This window comes from Adiantum capillus-veneris, chromosome 14 (genome assembly GCF_014529385.1).
Source record: "Adiantum capillus-veneris isolate H3 chromosome 14, ASM1452938v2, whole genome shotgun sequence".
NCBI lineage: Eukaryota > Viridiplantae > Streptophyta > Polypodiopsida > Polypodiales > Pteridaceae > Adiantum > Adiantum capillus-veneris.
In genome coordinates, this window is record NC_140944.1 from 43,574,739 (window position 1) to 43,592,233 (window position 17,495).

The following is a 17,495-nucleotide window of genomic DNA, read 5'->3' on the forward strand; positions in this document are numbered from 1 at the left end:
AGAAGTCAATTACTTTTGGTGGCACATTAACAATTCTAAATGTTTCTTAAAATACTATTACATATTTCACTTATCAACCTACAAACATCACAAAACACAACCAAGATAGGCAAGGAAGTACGGTCTACTCTTTAGGTTACTTTTGTGGATACATTGGAAATTTCCTAAATGCAATTATAAATTTTCACTTATCTATCTACAAATACTCTCAAAACTCACTTAGATGTACTAAGTCTCTTATTTGAGTAGCTAGCTACTCTAAATTGCTCTTGAACGATGACATCAAAAGGATGTACTTGCCAAAAGCAGAGGTTTGTGGAGATCGCCCTTTTCTTCAAGGTTGCTAGAGAAATGAAGTATGAAGAAATAATTTTGCCATTCTTATGGAAGCTAGAGTATAAGTTTCGTACAAAGCTCAAGAAGTGTAATTTTGTAAACAGCTTGGTCACACTATTGAATAGTGTTTTAAAAAATTTGCCAAGCAACAACAACTACATCATGCTAATGTTATTTCTCAATCTAAAGATGCTAAATTCTCTACAACACAGACATAACAAGCAATGCCTTCTATTGTTGACTCATGTAAATGCAAATCTGGGAGCAAGCTTGCCCCGACAAGCAAAGCTGTTAAGGTTGGCCATAAACAAATATAGCGGCCAGATAGACCTACTATTTACTAAAAAAGAGCTTTGCTATTATAGGGTGTGAGAAGATCTATGGATAAAGAAGAAAATAAAAGAATCTTATCAATGCTTTCTTGAAGAAAATGCAAAAAAGCAAGCAAAAATGGAAGAACCCCACAAGCAAATAATTGTGGATGTCACGAAGATAACACATAGTCTTGAGGCTACATTGAGTGAGATTTCATAAAGCATTGGGTTAATGATCATTGTACTAGTAGAAAAGGGCCCCCATTGAGTTCTAAGTGAGTAAGTAGGTCAAGTGAAGCAATAATGGAGCCTGCGATGCTTCTTACATTGACATGATTAGCTGGTTAGTGCAGACCTATATCACTATGGCCATAAACACCTTTGGTGCATGCAAAAAAATTTGATAAACAAAGATTTTCACCTTTCTGCATGTGCCAAAGGTGTTTTCCCTTATTCACATGCATTGCAATTTTCATAGCCTTAGCCCAAGTGCTATTCTCAACTTAGCATGCGAAGATACTGTAAAATTTATGCAATTCATCCTCTTGTAGTTCCTTTTTGGGCAAGTGCATGAGGATTGATAAGCTCTCTTAATGCCATGGGCATCATATAAGTGTTGGAGTTAAAGGGAGACATATTCTCTACAAGTGTCAATCCTCAAGCACTTAAGATTCTTCTCTAACTGATTTTGGACCTCCAAAATCCATTTTTGAGTGATACATATAGTTATTCATCTTCATGCCTCAAAGGATATGGCCAAAGCTCATGCGTTGCAAATAGCCTATGAAAATGAGAAAGTAAGCAACACCACCTGGTGACTTAGTACACAAATCTGAATGCGCTAGACAAAGCTTCTTCTTGCCATAGAAAATGGGTAGAAGCTAATCTTGTATGTATGCATAGCCTAGGGTCTAAGCATTGGCAGGCTGTCAAGATGATTTTTTTCTACTTGAGTGGCACTTTATATCTTGGCTTGTTTTATCCTACGGGGAGATCGTTGCCGCCAGATTTACATGCTTTTTCAAACTCAAATTGGGTTGGTTGTTTTGACACGCGAGTGTCCACGAGTGGTTTTTGTTTCATGCTAGGCAGTTCATGTATCTCATAGTTGAGCAAGAAGCAATCTACTGTGGCCACTTCCAATTGTGTGGTTGAGTAAAACGTCTTCACAACTACGGTTGAATGTATGGCTCAAACGCCTTATGGTTGATTTGGGTGTTGCATAGGACACTGCCAACACTATATACACTGATGGTCAAAGCGCATTGGCAACTGCAAGGAGCTCAGTTTTTCATGCTCGCACAAAGTACATTGTGGTGCATTACCACTATGTCAGGGAGAGGCTCTCAGCAGTAGAGATCAATTTGGCTTATGTGCCAACATAGGACAAATTTGCAAATCTTTTCACAAAGGCATTGTCTCGTGAGAAGTTCAAAGCTTTCCGCAAAGCTTTGGGCTTACTCCCCTTTGTGGACTAATCATCTCCTCAGGGCATGGCACTTTTCTATACTCTATGTGCCAGCTCTACGCATCACTCCCAGGGGGGATTTGTTACCATATACATGTGGTAGTGATGTGTATGAACACACTTAGGACTACTGAGGCATTTTTCCCCTCACTAGGAGGTTTTTTTCCCATGCATCGTATATACACCCATCACTCTAGCGCTAACTTATCTTTCCATTGCACACTAAGTAATACACTCTTTGTTGTGTACCTTGAGCTTCCTTCGTCTTCTCCAAGATGTGTGTGTTTTCTTGCAACCCTAATTCCAACAATCTAGCCAAGATCAAAAGATCCATTCTGAATCTTCCACAAGCCATTGCTAAAACTTGAATGAAAGCCACAATCATCTAGTTGCCCAATAGACACTCTGAGATTTGACACATGTTTCACATTGCTTAGAACAAAAGGAGAACCATTGGTAAGACTCAAATGCATCTCAACCGCACTAACTATGCTACAAGCAAAGTTTACCCGAGTCTACACATCCAACCTTGCTACCATCATAAGTAGAGAACCACTCTCTATAAGGAGTAAACCATACCCACAATAACCATCATTGTTCATTGTTTTTCTGGCTTCTATCTCAATCTTGCATTGACTCCCTTTGCCACACACTATCAATAAAGAAAGCTATCTTCATCAACCAACGCTCACCACTATCATGCCCAAGAAAGATATTAATTGGTTCGTCCTCATTCTCGCTATCTTTCAAATATATATTGCACTTGCATGCGCTGAGTGACCTTCGGCATACCAATACAAGCCAAGGTGTGTGGGAGGAATAGGGTGAGAGAGAGAGAGAGAGAGAGAGAGAGAGAGAGAGAGAGAGAGAGAGAGAGAGATGCCATCATAAGGAATAATTCTTCTTGATTTACCCCTTTCATAGCTGTAAGGTCTCTTCTAGTTATAATAGGGACAATGTTTACATTTCCTTAGTGTAAATGGTGTTCTTGAAGTATCACAAAGGGTAATAATAGCTAATAAGTGCACTAGCTCTCACATTAGGATCCAATAATCTAATTTTTTCATTGAGGTGTTGTTTGTATTTATCGTGTAAAACCAATTGATAATTGGAAAAGTCAAATCACTAGGCATATTTACACGTCTTGCTGGAAACCAAGATCTTGTATAAAGATATGAACCTCAACTCTGTTGATGAACATTATCTTTGAAAACTCAATGGAACCTGAACTCTGTTGATGAACATTACCTTTGACAACTCAATGGAAGGAAGGAGAGAACAAAAAAATCTTTCTTTTTTGCAAAACTCACAATTGTGAGTGGATAGTATTAAGAACAAAAATATACACCAATCCCCGAGCTCGGACCGAGCCTTGAGGGTCAAAGGATTACAAGTTATCTGCTTGGCAGAGAAACCACTCCTACTCCTCGGCTTTACTTATTACAAGATGTTATGTATTGTTCTAGACCAGTCCTCTGAGGCTTGTTTGCATCCGATCATGGGGATCATCAATCTGCTCTCTTGCGTGATTTCACGAAAGCTTGCCACAGCTAGATCCCCCTCAAACACGCGGCGGTTCCTTGCTTGCCAAATATGGTGCACTCAAATAATGAGGTAGAACAAAAAATCTTCTTAAATCTTCATACGATACAAAGTATTGATAAATGTAGAAGGGTTCAACAAAATATGAACTCAAAGAATAGGTAAAAGGTTACAAAACAACAAAGGCCCAAAATTTTCAAGATTTGGAGGATAGAGGCAAATATGATGGATTCCGGGACCATTTTCTATAGTGGTGAAGTGAGGTTCTATGTACACTCATTGTTGTGACTTTTTACAAGATCACTTAATCATTTAAGGAACTTGGACCTTCAACTACAACTAAATTTGCCATGGTATAAATTCACTTGAGTTCCCATTGGTCCAATTTAGGGTGGTTGGTTGGCCTTCTTTTAGGTATATGCTACTACTATGAGGAAGCTTACTAGCAAGAGCCCTCAACACTTGATGAAATGCATCCCCATACTTTGATTTCCTTGAAAAGAGCAATGCTTGCTTTATACTTGGGCTAGATAGCATCTTTTGCTTCATTGTTACCTCCTCCATGGATATGTTTGTCAATATGGATTCCAAAATATCCACATCCTTCTCGGGAACAAACACTACCATGTCATCCCATGGTATAACATTTCTAAATGGCAACACTATGTTATCAGCAATGACGACAGGTATGCACCCAAATTCCACTGCCTCAACTATGCGTGGACTCCATGGCGCCCACCCCAATGGACACAAGCAAAATATGGATCTTTGCATGTCCTCATAGTATGTTGTTGGATGTTCAGAAGATATGTCAAAGAGGACATTGTCCTTGTATATCTCCCATATGGTTGCTCTCACCCCCCTACAAGTATATTGAACAAATAAAACAGGTGAGATAAACAATATGAAATTTATCACAGAGATTATACTTATATTCTTGAGTGCTAGTATACTACACTTGCTTTTATCACGTGTTGACATGATTCTATTTGAAAAAAGTATACATTTTATATCTTTATTTGGAAATTTTCTCAAACTTTCAATTAGGAAATAATTAGTGGATAACATGTGTAGAGTTTCACCTAGCATAGTAATCCCCTTTTGGACCATCAACATCATAGAAGGCTCCACGAAAGTAGACAAAAGTTGAACGAGGTGTGCTAGCATGTAAGATGTGGTTTGAGATCCTCCTGGGCAGGACATATGGAGGTATAATGATGGAGTCATCTTTGAAGCATGAGTGATTTACCTGCCCAAATGTTTGTATAAGAGTTGCGTGTTGAAGAAGAGGAAATATACCACGCATGATTGCTTCCTTCTCCTGCATGACAAGATGTTTAGATTAGTGTTTGCAAATACACCGCGGCTCATCGTATGGTGAACTAATGTATGCTTGGATCTATATATTTGTGTCTAGATTTTTACAAAGCATAAATATAAAAATAAAGGAACTAGAGTAAAGGAGATAACTAATGTGAACCTTCAAATTCAAAATTATAATTACATTGTGCAAAAGTACTTTAAGATTAGGGTCATCTTACATGATAATGAAAGCAAGCTCCAAAGTCATGGGGAACAACAAAGAAATGGTCAACACCGTCTGTTCGATTCCAATAGGGCCACTTGGTAGAGAGGTAGTGGATTGCACTACGCATCATGCGAGGCATGTATTTGACAAAGGGAAGCCCAGTTGTGGTGAGGTCACAATTGGTGTAGACAGGGGTGTAGAACCAATCGGCCTCCTCAGGGTCAAGTGTGCGTACTGTGCTAGACAATAAGAAAAGATGCATATGTATCTCAATTGAAAACATGTGCATTAGGCACCGCATGTCTTTTTGTACCACTCTCTTGTTGAACTTGCTTGGCATGTCATATACATACACCTTCATCTTTCTCATTGGATCTTCACCCAACTCCACATTTGGACCTTCATGACCTGGCTTTCTTGCAACAAGGAACTTGATTAATTTTCTAAACTTATATGGAGGATTTTTTTAATAAAAAAAGGATACGTGAGCTTGATTAGATTAAGCATTAGTTTCATGCCATGATAGTGGATATAAGGGGGCAATATGTATGTTGATGTTGACTTAAACCATAATCAAATTCAAAATAAATTTAAGTGTTGTACAAGCCATTGATGACTATAGATGCATGCTTGTACCTAGGTTATATCTATGCATCATTTGAATGAATGACTTTTGAGAGGAAGATGAATAATTCTTCAAATGAGCATATAGTAAAAGGTACAAGAATGCTAAACAAGGGTGTAAAGGCAGTACAAGTGATCAATTTCAAGTCTTATCATTAGATTTTAGCAGGCCAAAAATAGAAAAATATTTCTCATGCTGGGCAACATATACATAAGATGATGCAGGATTTGAGGTAGCAAGCTTCGTAGAAATTATACAAGAAAGCAAAGTGCTCATATGGGCACTCGGGCACAAGCATCACTCGGAGGATTGGTCTAGGACTACTTGTGCCTTGTTGTCAGCAGATGGAATGTTTAGGATGGGGGCAAACCTTGGCCATCGATAAATAAAAGACAAGAGTATGGGCTTTGTGTATCAAGGATGTGGAGGCGGGGTGGTAGCTGAGGTGGCTGTTCTGATAGCCGTTGTAATTTTGATCCATGGATGTTGTCATGGCTTAACATGAGCGTGATAAAACCTTGTAATTTTTTGGGTTGCTCAATATAATCCACTCACAATTGTGAGTTTTGCTATAACAAAAAAGATGATGCTAAGTTTATTTCTTTTCGGGTAAAAAATGATGTCAGTTTGAGGGATTCTACTGGTTAGTGGCTTTGATTTAACATGATACATTTAGCCTATGTAGTCTATGTAGAGAGTGAAAACTCTTTTTGCAAAAGAATGAAAGTAAGTCTTTTGACGTTCACGGTCAAAAAATTGTCAAAAGGTCATTCCATCCGTCCCACCCCTTCATATGTTTTGTAAGTAAAAAAATTCAAATTAACTAATGAGTGACACGTGGAGACTCTCTTCTCATTAGATATAGTACTAATACGACCGATCGCCTTTGACAGCCTCTCCCTCTCTCCCCTCTTTATCGCGTGCAAAAGGGTTTTTTTTTGTTTTGGACTTTAGCTTTCAAGTCACAAATTGCGACACGTGTAAAGGGCTCTCCTTTTCGCCATATTATGTTAGTAGATAGAAGTATAGATAGAAGACGATGCCAAGTTATTGACCCTCCCTAAGAAGAAAGAGGAGGAACACAAATATGTGGCAGTGACCCACAAGGTTTTTCTAGCAGTCCACACAGTTTCTCCCGAGAGCTCCATGCTTTACTAAGGCCTTAGGCCAAAAAGGTTTTCTATTATTAACTTTCCAAGTGGCAATAATCTATAAGCTTCATCCAACTCTGATTGTTCACAATAGTCCCTAAGAGTTCCACGATTTGATAAGGTCTTATATATACTAGTGTGGTCGGCGGGCTCCACCTGCCTCTCTCTCGATTTTCATGCAAGTTCTCTCTCTCTCTCTCTCTCTCTCTCTCTCTCTCTCTCTCTCTCGCGAGAGAGAGAGAGAGAGAGAGACAGAGAGAGAGAGAATGGAGGGAGGGATTCCAGCCCCTCCTTGCCATGCATCAGGAGCGTAGAGAGAGAGAGAGAGGGAGAGAGCCATAGTATCTTGATATATATCCAAAGCTTCAAAATTTTGGCAAGAGACTCATTAAAAGATTGGATCTTCCTCAATAAAACCACGATTGATGATGGCATTACACGCTCTCAAGGTGATTCACTATAGATAGACATAAAATGCCACTAACTATGAGCTCATTGGCGAAAACTTTTGTTTAGGACACTAAACAATAGATCTCTATTATAGAAGCGAATGACAAAGAGAAAAATTGGAGCAAACCCTCCAAAATTGACACAAGGGTATCAAGAATTTTTCAAAAATTTGAGGGATAGTTTATGGATTTCTTAAAATTTAAACGCTATTTTAAATGAATTAAGAAATCCCCACTATGAGAGGTGTAAGGTTGAGCCGGAGCGGAGACTCCTTAGGGTTTGCTACCTACAAGGCCGTTGAGAGGGAGGCTCAAGTCAATGCTACAACAGGGTAGCTTTCGAGGGTGGTTGGTGGGCTCGGTAGTGGAGAGGTGGGCATGTCTTGTGGAGCAACGGGGGAAGAGCCCGGGTTGCTCCATCCTCTACATCTTGCTAGGTTCCTTGATTGCGTCTCGCTTGAGCCACTCTATTTTTGGGAATAGGAAGGACGCCCCTCTAGGCTTTGACTTAAACGGCGTCTGTGGTCGTGTTGAGATCTTTCCGGCATGCAGGGTGGAAAGTGGCAGTTTCTTCCCTCCATGGTGGCACCGGAAGCTTCTCGTGGTGGGGTGGGCTCTCCTCTTAGCCCTGTACGATGGTATTGTCTTGTTCTTGCAACAGCTTTCTATAGAGTGCGTACTGGCTCCTCTCTTCACCCTTTTTTGTTTGGTGACTGGCTCATTGGCGGATGGGGATGGGCGTTCCATCCTTCCTCCTGCGGTGGCAAGCTTCTCGAGTGGGCTTTGGTAATCCTTGCATCGCCCCGTTTGTGTGGTGGCTCCCATGCTTTCCTCCCCTGTGAGGGGTCTTATGGTGATGTGGACCTTGGGCCCCGCCCTATCGGCTCTAACTGGTATGTGATGTTGGGGATGGCCTCCCTTATTCGATCGGTGTTGATATTTTGTCTCCTTGTCTATGGTCTCTCTGATGTTTACTTGATGCCTTCGCTTGACATGTGAGCACGGCTTGCCATGTAAGTTTTTTTGATTTATTCAATTCTACTCACGGTGGTGAGTTTTGAAAAAAATTAAAAATTAAAAAACAATTTGGCTAATCACCCTTTTCCTTTCCTACCTTCTCCTCACTTTGTAGTACTCGTTAACTTTATCTTCGTGGACCTATAATCTTATTGTCGTCCTTCCTTTGTCCTCTTTCTCATAACCACCTCCACTTTTGTTCTCTTTCATAAAATATAGTGATTCCTAAGCAACATCCTTATCTTTTTCCATTCATGCAACAATTTTTTACGAAAATCTTTATACCCAATTCAACAACCCCTTGATAGTTCATTATATAGTGGTAAAAATGCAAACCACGCGGCAGTTCGTTAGGGGTGGCTGCCCATATAGCCGATGTAACTGTGGTCCTTGGATGATGTCATGGTTCAACACTAGCATGTTACAAATCTAATATTTTCACCGTAGAGTAGAACTCATCTCTCTCTCTCTCTCTTTAGTTACTTCTTTAAACATGTACCAACCATCCTCTTCTACCTTTACCTTATCTCTCTAACTTTTCTAACTTGTAAATTAAGATGCTCACTTTTCTCTCTCTAGCTTTAAAGCGGTGGCCCACTCTCCACCTTTGAGTAATTGTACCAACAGTTATATAGTATGGGGGTCTATCAATTTTCTAAGGAGTGTGCTTTTCTCTTCGTTTCTCCGTCCAAAGCATAGCTAATGGATTTTTGGCTTTCTAAAAGAAGCCTTAGTGTTGAGTCTAGTTAAGCATCCTTCCAATGTTTTCAATGACAACGATGGAGACTCATCTTAAATGTTGATGGAGTTTGTCAAATGGGTCCCTTTCATCTCATAGCCTTACAATGCTTTTTAAGACTTTGCCTTGTTTATTTTTTTTTGTCCTTACTCATCTTATATTATTTTCAACATGAACACAATTTATACTCGTTCTTTTTTCTTGGGATGGACTACATTGCTTTTATTTTGTGTACCTTTTTATTTTTAAATCTTTTAAAGAGTAAAGAGCTTTTTTCATAAGAACAAGCGATTGTGACTCTCTCTCTCTCTCTCTCTCTCTCTCTATATATATATATATATATATATATATGTATTTTTATTTTTGAAAAGCCATCGTAAAATCTTACCCTTTTTTTGCATGTCATTGTTTTAGAATGCTAAAGTGAAGCTTCACCTTGCATAATTCTAATAAATCTATACACACACATATATTAATTAGTTCTTTTTACTTCACCTTTCATTTCACAACTTCACATGGCTTTGCATTTCTTGCATTCTATATTTTGATTCAAGTGAGTATTAACATTCGAGAAAGTCTCTTTTATTATGCGGCTGTTGGTTGAGTTTCCTCCTCACAAAGAAGAAAACCGGAAATATTAGCAAAAATGTTGAAATTTGTAAAATTTTTGGACGACTTTCTCACATATTTCATCGGTTTTTCTTCTGCTTATCATGGTTTGCAGCTAGCTAGTCTCAACTTTCAATCGGCTCAAGACTAAGCTAAGGCAATCCTTTCCCAAACACTAATACCAGTTTAATTCAACCTAGCAATTTTATCACTTTCTTATTGTTATTGAAAGCCATCGTGACCCTTTCACTTGTTTTTTCATATTTAACGCATTGATATATAATGTTAACACATCTGTATCTTTTTTAATAGTCGTACCCACCATTCTTGTAGACGATGGTACAAACACGCCTTCGAGCATTCACTAGATCATTCGAACGCACTTAAACCCATCACCTGGGTGACGGAGGACAAGTACTCAACCAACCGAGCTAGCTCCTGTCTCGGTAACACATCCATATCTTATGAAGATATTATTTTTGGCCTTCCAAAGGAAAGTCATATGGAGGGGGTAAAATTTTATACCTAAGTCCAAAATGATGATGACTTCTTAGTGTGAGTTCTCTCGCTTAGCTCTCCTTTTTTGATTTTTCGAGTCCATTGTTCAAGATGCAAGCATATGTGATTGCATCTGCAAAGACACCCTTGCTTTGTATCCTGTCGAAAACAGCCCAGAGCTTCTTGGCCCTGCCCAAGTTGGGCATATCCCACAATCTTCATTCCAAGAGACGACGTCCCTGATAGGAAGCTCCTCAAGCACTTTTTGTGCTTTATGAAGTGCACCACATTTGGCATACATGTCGACCAAGGCAGTGCCAAGCATGACGTTTTCTTTCAACAACCACTGACTAACATATCATGGTGAATTATTTTGGCCATATCAGCATCTTGGGCACCACCCACAATCAGTGCATCCCAAGAGACGACATCCTGGACAAGATTGCAAGTTGATGCTCCTCAAGCACTTTTTGTGCTTAATGAAGTGCACCACATCTAGTATACATGTCGAGCAAGGCAGAGTCAAGCACGATTTTTCCTTTCAGCAACCACTGACTAACCATATCATCGTGAATTCTTTTGGCCATATCAGCATCTTGGGCATATCCCAGAATCACTTCATTTCAAGGTACGACATCTCGGACAGGAATCTTCTCAAGCACTTTTTGTGTTTTATGAAGTGTACCACATTTGGCATACATGATGTACGTAATTGCATTTGGACAGATCTTTGCAAATGTTGAAAACAGACCGGAGCCATTGGAAATTATGATTTGCATACTTGTGACTTGAGACCTTGCAAAACACTAGAGAAGGAAGGTCTGCATAGCTAAGCATGTGAGGAGGAGAAGAGCCCATCTAGCTGCCACCATGGCTGATGATGCGGTTTGTTGCGCTCTGTCAAGTCCATTGAACTTGACATACATACAGACTAACGTGTTGCCTAAGTATGTGTTCTTTTCAAGCAACCCACTATCACAAATATCAGCATGTATCTTATTGCCTTGGTACAAATCCTTCTTCTTAGCACAGTCTTTAAGTGAGCTCACAAAAGAAAGACTTATTATCTTCCCCTGCATGTTTGCCTTCAAGATGCAAGTGTATGGGATTGCATTTGGAGAGACCCTTGCTTCGCATCTGCCAAAAACACCCCTAAGATTCTTGGCCCTACGCAAGTTAGACATATCCTGCAATCAATGCATTCCAAGAGACAACATCTCATGGTATCACTCCATGTGATCCACGTGCATACCAAGCTTACCGCTTAAGGCAATCAAGCTATGTAGCTTGCAGAAAGTTGACGATCAAGATCCCCTTTCAAGCTATGGTCCTTGCGCTGAGTTGGCGATCAAGCTTTTTGCACACAAAGTTGACGATCACGCTCTTCTGGCCCTCACGCAGAGGCGATGATCAATCTCCCCTCTCAACCTGTCTCTCTCTCTCTCTCTCTCTCTCTCTCACACACACACACACACACACACACACACACACACACACACACACAGAGTTGATGATGAAGCTCCCTTGTCAATGCTGCAGAGTAAATCAAGTCCCCCCCCCCCCCCCCCCCCCCCCCCCCACAAAAGAGTTGATGAAGCTTCATTCATATTTTTTTCTCATTCTTTCATACTTTGTTTAACTTCATATTTTTCTACTTAGGTAGCCATGAGAATCCCTCCTAGATCGGCACTTCTTCTTCTTGTTTTTCCATCCTTGTGATTTCCTAGCCCATAGCATCACTAGCAATTTTGTGCATCCTCTTGTAGGCTCCTTTGCCATGAAGGATAACATCCTATTTGGATGCTATGGTGGAGAGCGGACATTGAATAAAAACAATGGAGGAGGAGGAGGAGGAGGAGGTGATGACATGCTGGGTAATCAACTAAGAGAGGAAGAGACTCAGTATGAGGCGAGCCAGAGTTGTTGCACCAACATAAGGAAGCAGGCAACGGGGAGAAGACAAGGATGAAGATCATGGAAGGAAGAAGGCATTGCCCAATGTTGAGTAGGCGTCACAATCCCCCTCTATCTCTCTCTCGATAGTTTCCTACGACGTTAAAATTCTCTTATTCTTATTTATTCTCTCTCTCTCTCTCTCTCTGTCTCTCTCTCTCTCTCTCCCCCCGCACAAAGAATACTTCCTGGAATCGCCGGATGGAGGAGCTACTGACGTGTGACAAGGAGTCGTCCCTCCCCCCATTGTAGATAGTATAGATTCTTGTTATATATATATCCAAATTAAATTATGGTAAAAATAAATTAGTTCAACTTGAGTTTATGGCGTCCTAAACAATCTTGCTACTTCTTGCTCTACCCTAGATGTTGCAACTTGCAATTCACATTCAAAGATCAAAACAATGCTAGTTGCTCTAAATTGCCAGAGATCATTCTAATCGTACAATCATGAAGGAGGGGTGTTCTTTAGTTCATGGATTGCTAAGTCCCATCTTTCTTTGATATACCTTTGTTGGCAAGCTAAAACATGCTTTAGAGAGAAGAAGAGAGATTAGAATACGTTAATTTGTTTGTGCATTTTTTTTTAGCTTGCAAAGGGTCCCTCTACTATTCAATGGGCCATTTCTTTGTTTTAGAATGCCCATGTGATGCTTTGCTGAGGTGGTTTGAGAGTGACAAAGACTTTAGTGTTTGATTGGTTTTTTTAAAGCTTTGGGGCAATGCTTCAAATTTTTTTTGCTCAAAAGTTTAGGAAACCTACGGATGAGATTTTTTTTTTTTGGGGTAAAATTGACTAAATTTGAAGGTTTTTACACTAAATTGCTCTAGATTTTGAAGATTTTCTCACCTTCAAATTTAAAATTTATAGGTGGAATTACAATAAACTTAAGTTCGTTTCGAGCACTGCTTTGGAGATAGGGTAATGATGGTCATAAGTAGATATATTCAAATAATTATTTATTCTTTAATGTTAAATCTTCGATTAAAAAAAACAAAGATGACTCTCTTTACTATTGCACTAATTTCTTGAGCCCACTCTCTCCATTTCTCTCTCTCTCTCTCTCTCTCTCTCACACACACACACACACACACACACACACACACACACACAGAGACACACCCATCTTCAACAATACTATTGTTTATTTTTGGACAGGCCATCTCTTTTTTTTTTTTTTTTGGTTGGGGGGTGGGGGGGGGGGAGTTTCACAACAGTGAGGAAGAATGTGTTAACCGAAAGACTATCATTTCTTATTCTTGGTTTCAATATAGGAACTATGTACCTGTAGTAGTGAAGCGAGTTTGCAGGGCTACAAGATCTCGCACGCCAAAGCCCAGGAGCAACGTCAATGAGAGCAAGTGGCTCCATGTCCTTAATGTTGATGTTCGCCCCCTCATCATCCTCCTCTTCAAGCTAATCAATTGCACACCTTCAATGCCCCAAGCAGAAAAATTGCCTCATAATTATTCCAGCAACTATTAGAACCTGCTCATGTTAACAAATGAAGAAGAAATTATTACAACGTATATCAAAACACGCACACACTATCTCTCTCCCCCCCCCCCCCCCCCCCCCCCCCCCCCCTCTCTCTCTCTCTCTCTCTCTCTCTCTCTCTCTCTCACACACACACACACACACACACACACACACACACACACACACACACACACACACTGGGTCAGTACTACTCACCCTAGAAGAGCTATGGCAGGCGCAGAGAGAGAGAGAGAGAGAGAGAGAGAGAGAGAGAGAAGAGAGAGAGAGAGAGAGAGAGAGAGAGAGAGCAAACAATGCAAGCTTTATTCATACTGGGCTGCAAGGGCGACGGAAAACCTAGAGGGAAGAAGACGGCATACCCACTACACTGTGTGTGCGCGCGTGCGAGAGAGAGAGAGAGAGAGAGAGAGAGATCACGCTCCGATACGCCACAGTGAAAGTTTAACAGGACTGAGAACTACGTCATTAGTTTCTAATGTGTGTGTGTGTGTGTGTGTGTGTGTGTGAGAGAGAGAGAGAGAGAGAGAGAGAGAGAGGCTTGCCTCTTTTACTCTTGTGCAAATCTAACTACAGCCACCTTTACTTGTAAGAGCCTGTTGTGGGAAAAATACATTAAAAAATAAAAAATTATATATATATATATATATAGAGAGAGAGAGAGAGAGAAGAGAGAGAGAAATAATTAAGGATAGCAATTTGCATGATAATGCTATTTTCTTGAGCGTGCTTTTTACGATTTGCGATGCACTTCAGTTGATTAAGAAAAGAATCTATTATTAAGCTCGTTTCAAGATAACTACTAGATTTAGGCATTAATTCTTGAGCAAAAACATGAGGAGGATGACGGCCTTACAAGCAAAGCAAGGCCAAGTCAAGGTAGCTTAATGAGGCAATGGATACTAGGCCTACTACTCTCTCAATTAACAAGGCGTTTGTTAGATAACTTTTAAGGTATTTGTTTGGGTCATATTTTCAACGCTCAAGGTAGCCTTAGTAGGAAGCCCATCAATTTACAGTGGTGGAGGCAAAGTAGGCATCACAACCATCGCCCCAAAGAACAAAGTAAAAGTGCTTTAAGCTTAACGAAAGCATATTAAAGGCATCAAGTTTAATTAGTTGTTGGTTATCTCTAACGTACCCCTTCTAATAATGTCCACCTACTATAGGACAAGAAATCTACTTGGTTCATTAACCCCTTTCCATTTTCTCAATCATACACAATTCCTCTCTATGATTCTTCCAAAAGAAGAATTTAAAATTTTGAGCTAATTTTTACTATTATTACACAATTTTCCTCAAGATCTAGGTGGATTTTTTTCCCCTTTTCCTCTTGCGACATTCTTGAATCTTACACGAATGTAAGTTGAGGCACACTTTTTTGGAACATTGTATCGAACCATATGGTTTAGCTAGTTTCCTTGTCCATGTGATTGAGACAAACATGTTTACATTTGTCGAGATTTAGTGGCATTGAATATCCTTCATGTCAAAGGATATTGATGATAATTTACCTTGTCTTGCATGTCTCTAAACGCACACGCACGAGCACGAGAGAGAGAGAGAGAGAGAGAGAGAGAGAGAGAGAGAGAGAGAGAGAGAGAGAATATGTCTACACATACTTACACACACATACACGCACATAGATGTATGAATATATGTGTATATGTATGTATACAAGTATAACAAAAGGTAAATACATATCTCTATTCAAGTATGTATGTGTGTATGTGCATACGCTCACTTTTATAGGGATACATATAGAAATTAGAACATGCTAAGTTTATGATGAAGGACTCAATCAAAGGACTTAGAAAGTGTCACATACATAGTGGAGGGTAGGAGACATGTACAAGATTGAAATGCCACATTAGGTAGCATGCTTGTAGTTGTCCAATTGTCTTGTTCCCCTTTATGCTCAACATTGAAGAAGACATAAGGAGCCAAAACCAAACTAACCAAAGCGATATCGTTGTGCAAGGACATAGCTCCCCTTCACTTGCACATGACATCTCTCTCTCTCTCTCTCTCTCTCTCTCTCTCTCTCCACGTTATAGCTCCCCGCTTTTTCACCTGAAACGGATGAGAGCATCTCATTAGATACTATCTAACGACACCGAAATCCAAAATTGAACCTCCCTATTTGATGCTTTTCATTTACCCATTAGAATGTCTAGATTTTTATGTCACTGAGAATTGTGTCACCTTTACAATCTTTACTTAGGAACAATAATTACAAGAAATTTCAGTTCTTATATCAAGTCAAAGACAACCAATTGATTTAATCCCAAGGCTTGCCGAGAGGTACACGGTGTCCAAGTCACGAGAGAATTTTCACAATTTAAAAGCCCATCAACTCAATGTTTAGTCTTGAATGTACACCTAAACAACTTTAAAATACAATAAAGTGAAATCTTGAGAGCACATGTTGCCTTTCTTTAGAGCCATAATAAATGGCCACCACTAAAAACAATTTATAATAGATTTTACCAACCTAATTTTACACCAATCAACATAAAATGACTAGAAAATAGACAATCTCGATGGATTTTTGCATAATCATAAAATGCCATATTTATTACCCCCAATAGCATAACTTTTCAAGATGAATAAACAAAATAGAATTTTTAAGCCAAAAGGATAATCAATGTTTTTGGCAGGCTCAAAGCATGGTCTTGCCCTATTGGTCGGCCAAAAGCATAGCTCCCAAAGCTTTTAGAAGTATAGTGGACTCACGATGTTCTCCTTGCGCGATATTGTGGCCAAAGAACTCCGCAAATTCTTTTGAACAGCCAAGGAGGAATTTCAATGCATGAGAGTTTTTTTGGAGTACCTAAGGAGTCCTTAGTAAAGGGTTGGACTTTTGAATTACATAAGGAGTCCTTAGCGAAGAGTTGGATTTTGGGTGCATCTCTAAACCATTGGATAAAATTTACAGCATTAGTGCCACATGTCAAGCTAATGATAATAAACTTTCATTATTATTTCTTTTAGGCCCTTGTGAGAGTGTGTTGACATTTGTGTACCTCTCTTTTTTTTTTTTGGGGGGCAAAATTCACAATTGTCAGTGAATTATATTGATCAACCCAAAAAATTACAAGGTCTTGTTATACTCATGTTGAGCCATGACATCATCGAGGGACCAAAATACATTGGCTATCAGGGCAGCCACTCCTACCAACCCGCCCCCTTATCCTCGATACACAAAGTCCATTGTCATGTTCTTTTGATATCTTTTAATTACCGATGGCTAGGATTTTTCCTCGCCCTAAGCATGCCATCTGTTGACAACAAGGCACAAGTAGTCCTAGACCAATCCTCCGAGTGTTGCTTGCACTCGAGTGTCCATATTAGCACTTTGATTTCTTGTATAATTTTTGCGAAGCTTGCCACCTCGAAACCTCCTTCAAACACACGGCGTTTCCTTGTCTGCCATATGCTATGTAAGAAGAAGTACCGGGCGATTTGAGTGCTGATGAGGAGGGCAGGACTACCTAAATTCTTCCCTCCAAGGAATAGATCAATCTTGAAAAAACCAATTTTCTATGTTCTTTGGATCCACTTGCATATTTTCCCTGCGAGGCCTTTGATAGTTGGGCAATCCATAAAGAGGTGGGCTAGATCTTCACTAGCAAACCTACACCCCAAGCATTGATCTGAGCCAATCCCCCTCTCATGAATCTTCACCCCCGTCGGTAGAGCACCCCAGATTACCTTCCACAAAAATACCTTCATGTGCTGCAGAACCTTAGGCTTCTAGATGTTCTC

General features: G+C 39.8%; 1 protein-coding gene across 7 annotated transcripts; it reads right to left on the minus strand.

Annotated features, from left to right (window-relative positions):
- Positions 1–3,728: 3,728 nt before the first annotated feature.
- On the minus strand, positions 3,729–14,690 carry LOC147442290 (putative beta-1,4-xylosyltransferase IRX10L). 7 transcript variants are annotated; one of them, XM_086528517.1, is made up of 5 exons: positions 14,584–14,690; positions 13,516–13,718; positions 5,202–5,596; positions 4,743–4,981; positions 3,729–4,522 (listed from the first exon to the last, which is right to left on the minus strand). In XM_086528517.1, the coding sequence occupies exons 2-5, from the start codon at positions 13,631–13,633 to the stop codon at positions 4,000–4,002; spliced, it is 1,275 nt and encodes a 424-aa protein (XP_086384643.1). In that variant the 5' UTR covers positions 13,634–13,718; positions 14,584–14,690; the 3' UTR covers positions 3,729–3,999. The 7 variants fall into 7 exon arrangements, with proteins under 7 accessions (XP_086384643.1, XP_086384646.1, XP_086384644.1 ...); XM_086528520.1 differs by having other exon boundaries at positions 5,202–5,604; XM_086528518.1 differs by lacking the exon at positions 14,584–14,690 and adding an exon at positions 14,090–14,229.
- Between the last annotated feature and the right edge of the window lie 2,805 nt (positions 14,691–17,495).

Excerpts from the sequence above, each read along its gene's own strand:
- LOC147442290 (XM_086528517.1), bottom strand. The coding sequence starts at position 13,633 with ATGATGAGGGGGCGAACATCAACATTAAGGACATGGAGCCACTTGCTC. Across the intron at positions 5,597-13,515 it reads AACTCGCTTCACTACTACAG|GTCATGAAGGTCCAAATGTG; the intron begins GTACATAGTTCC and ends CAAGAAAGCCAG. Across the intron at positions 4,523-4,742 it reads AAAGGGGATTACTATGCTAG|GGGGGTGAGAGCAACCATAT; the intron begins GTGAAACTCTAC and ends ATATACTTGTAG.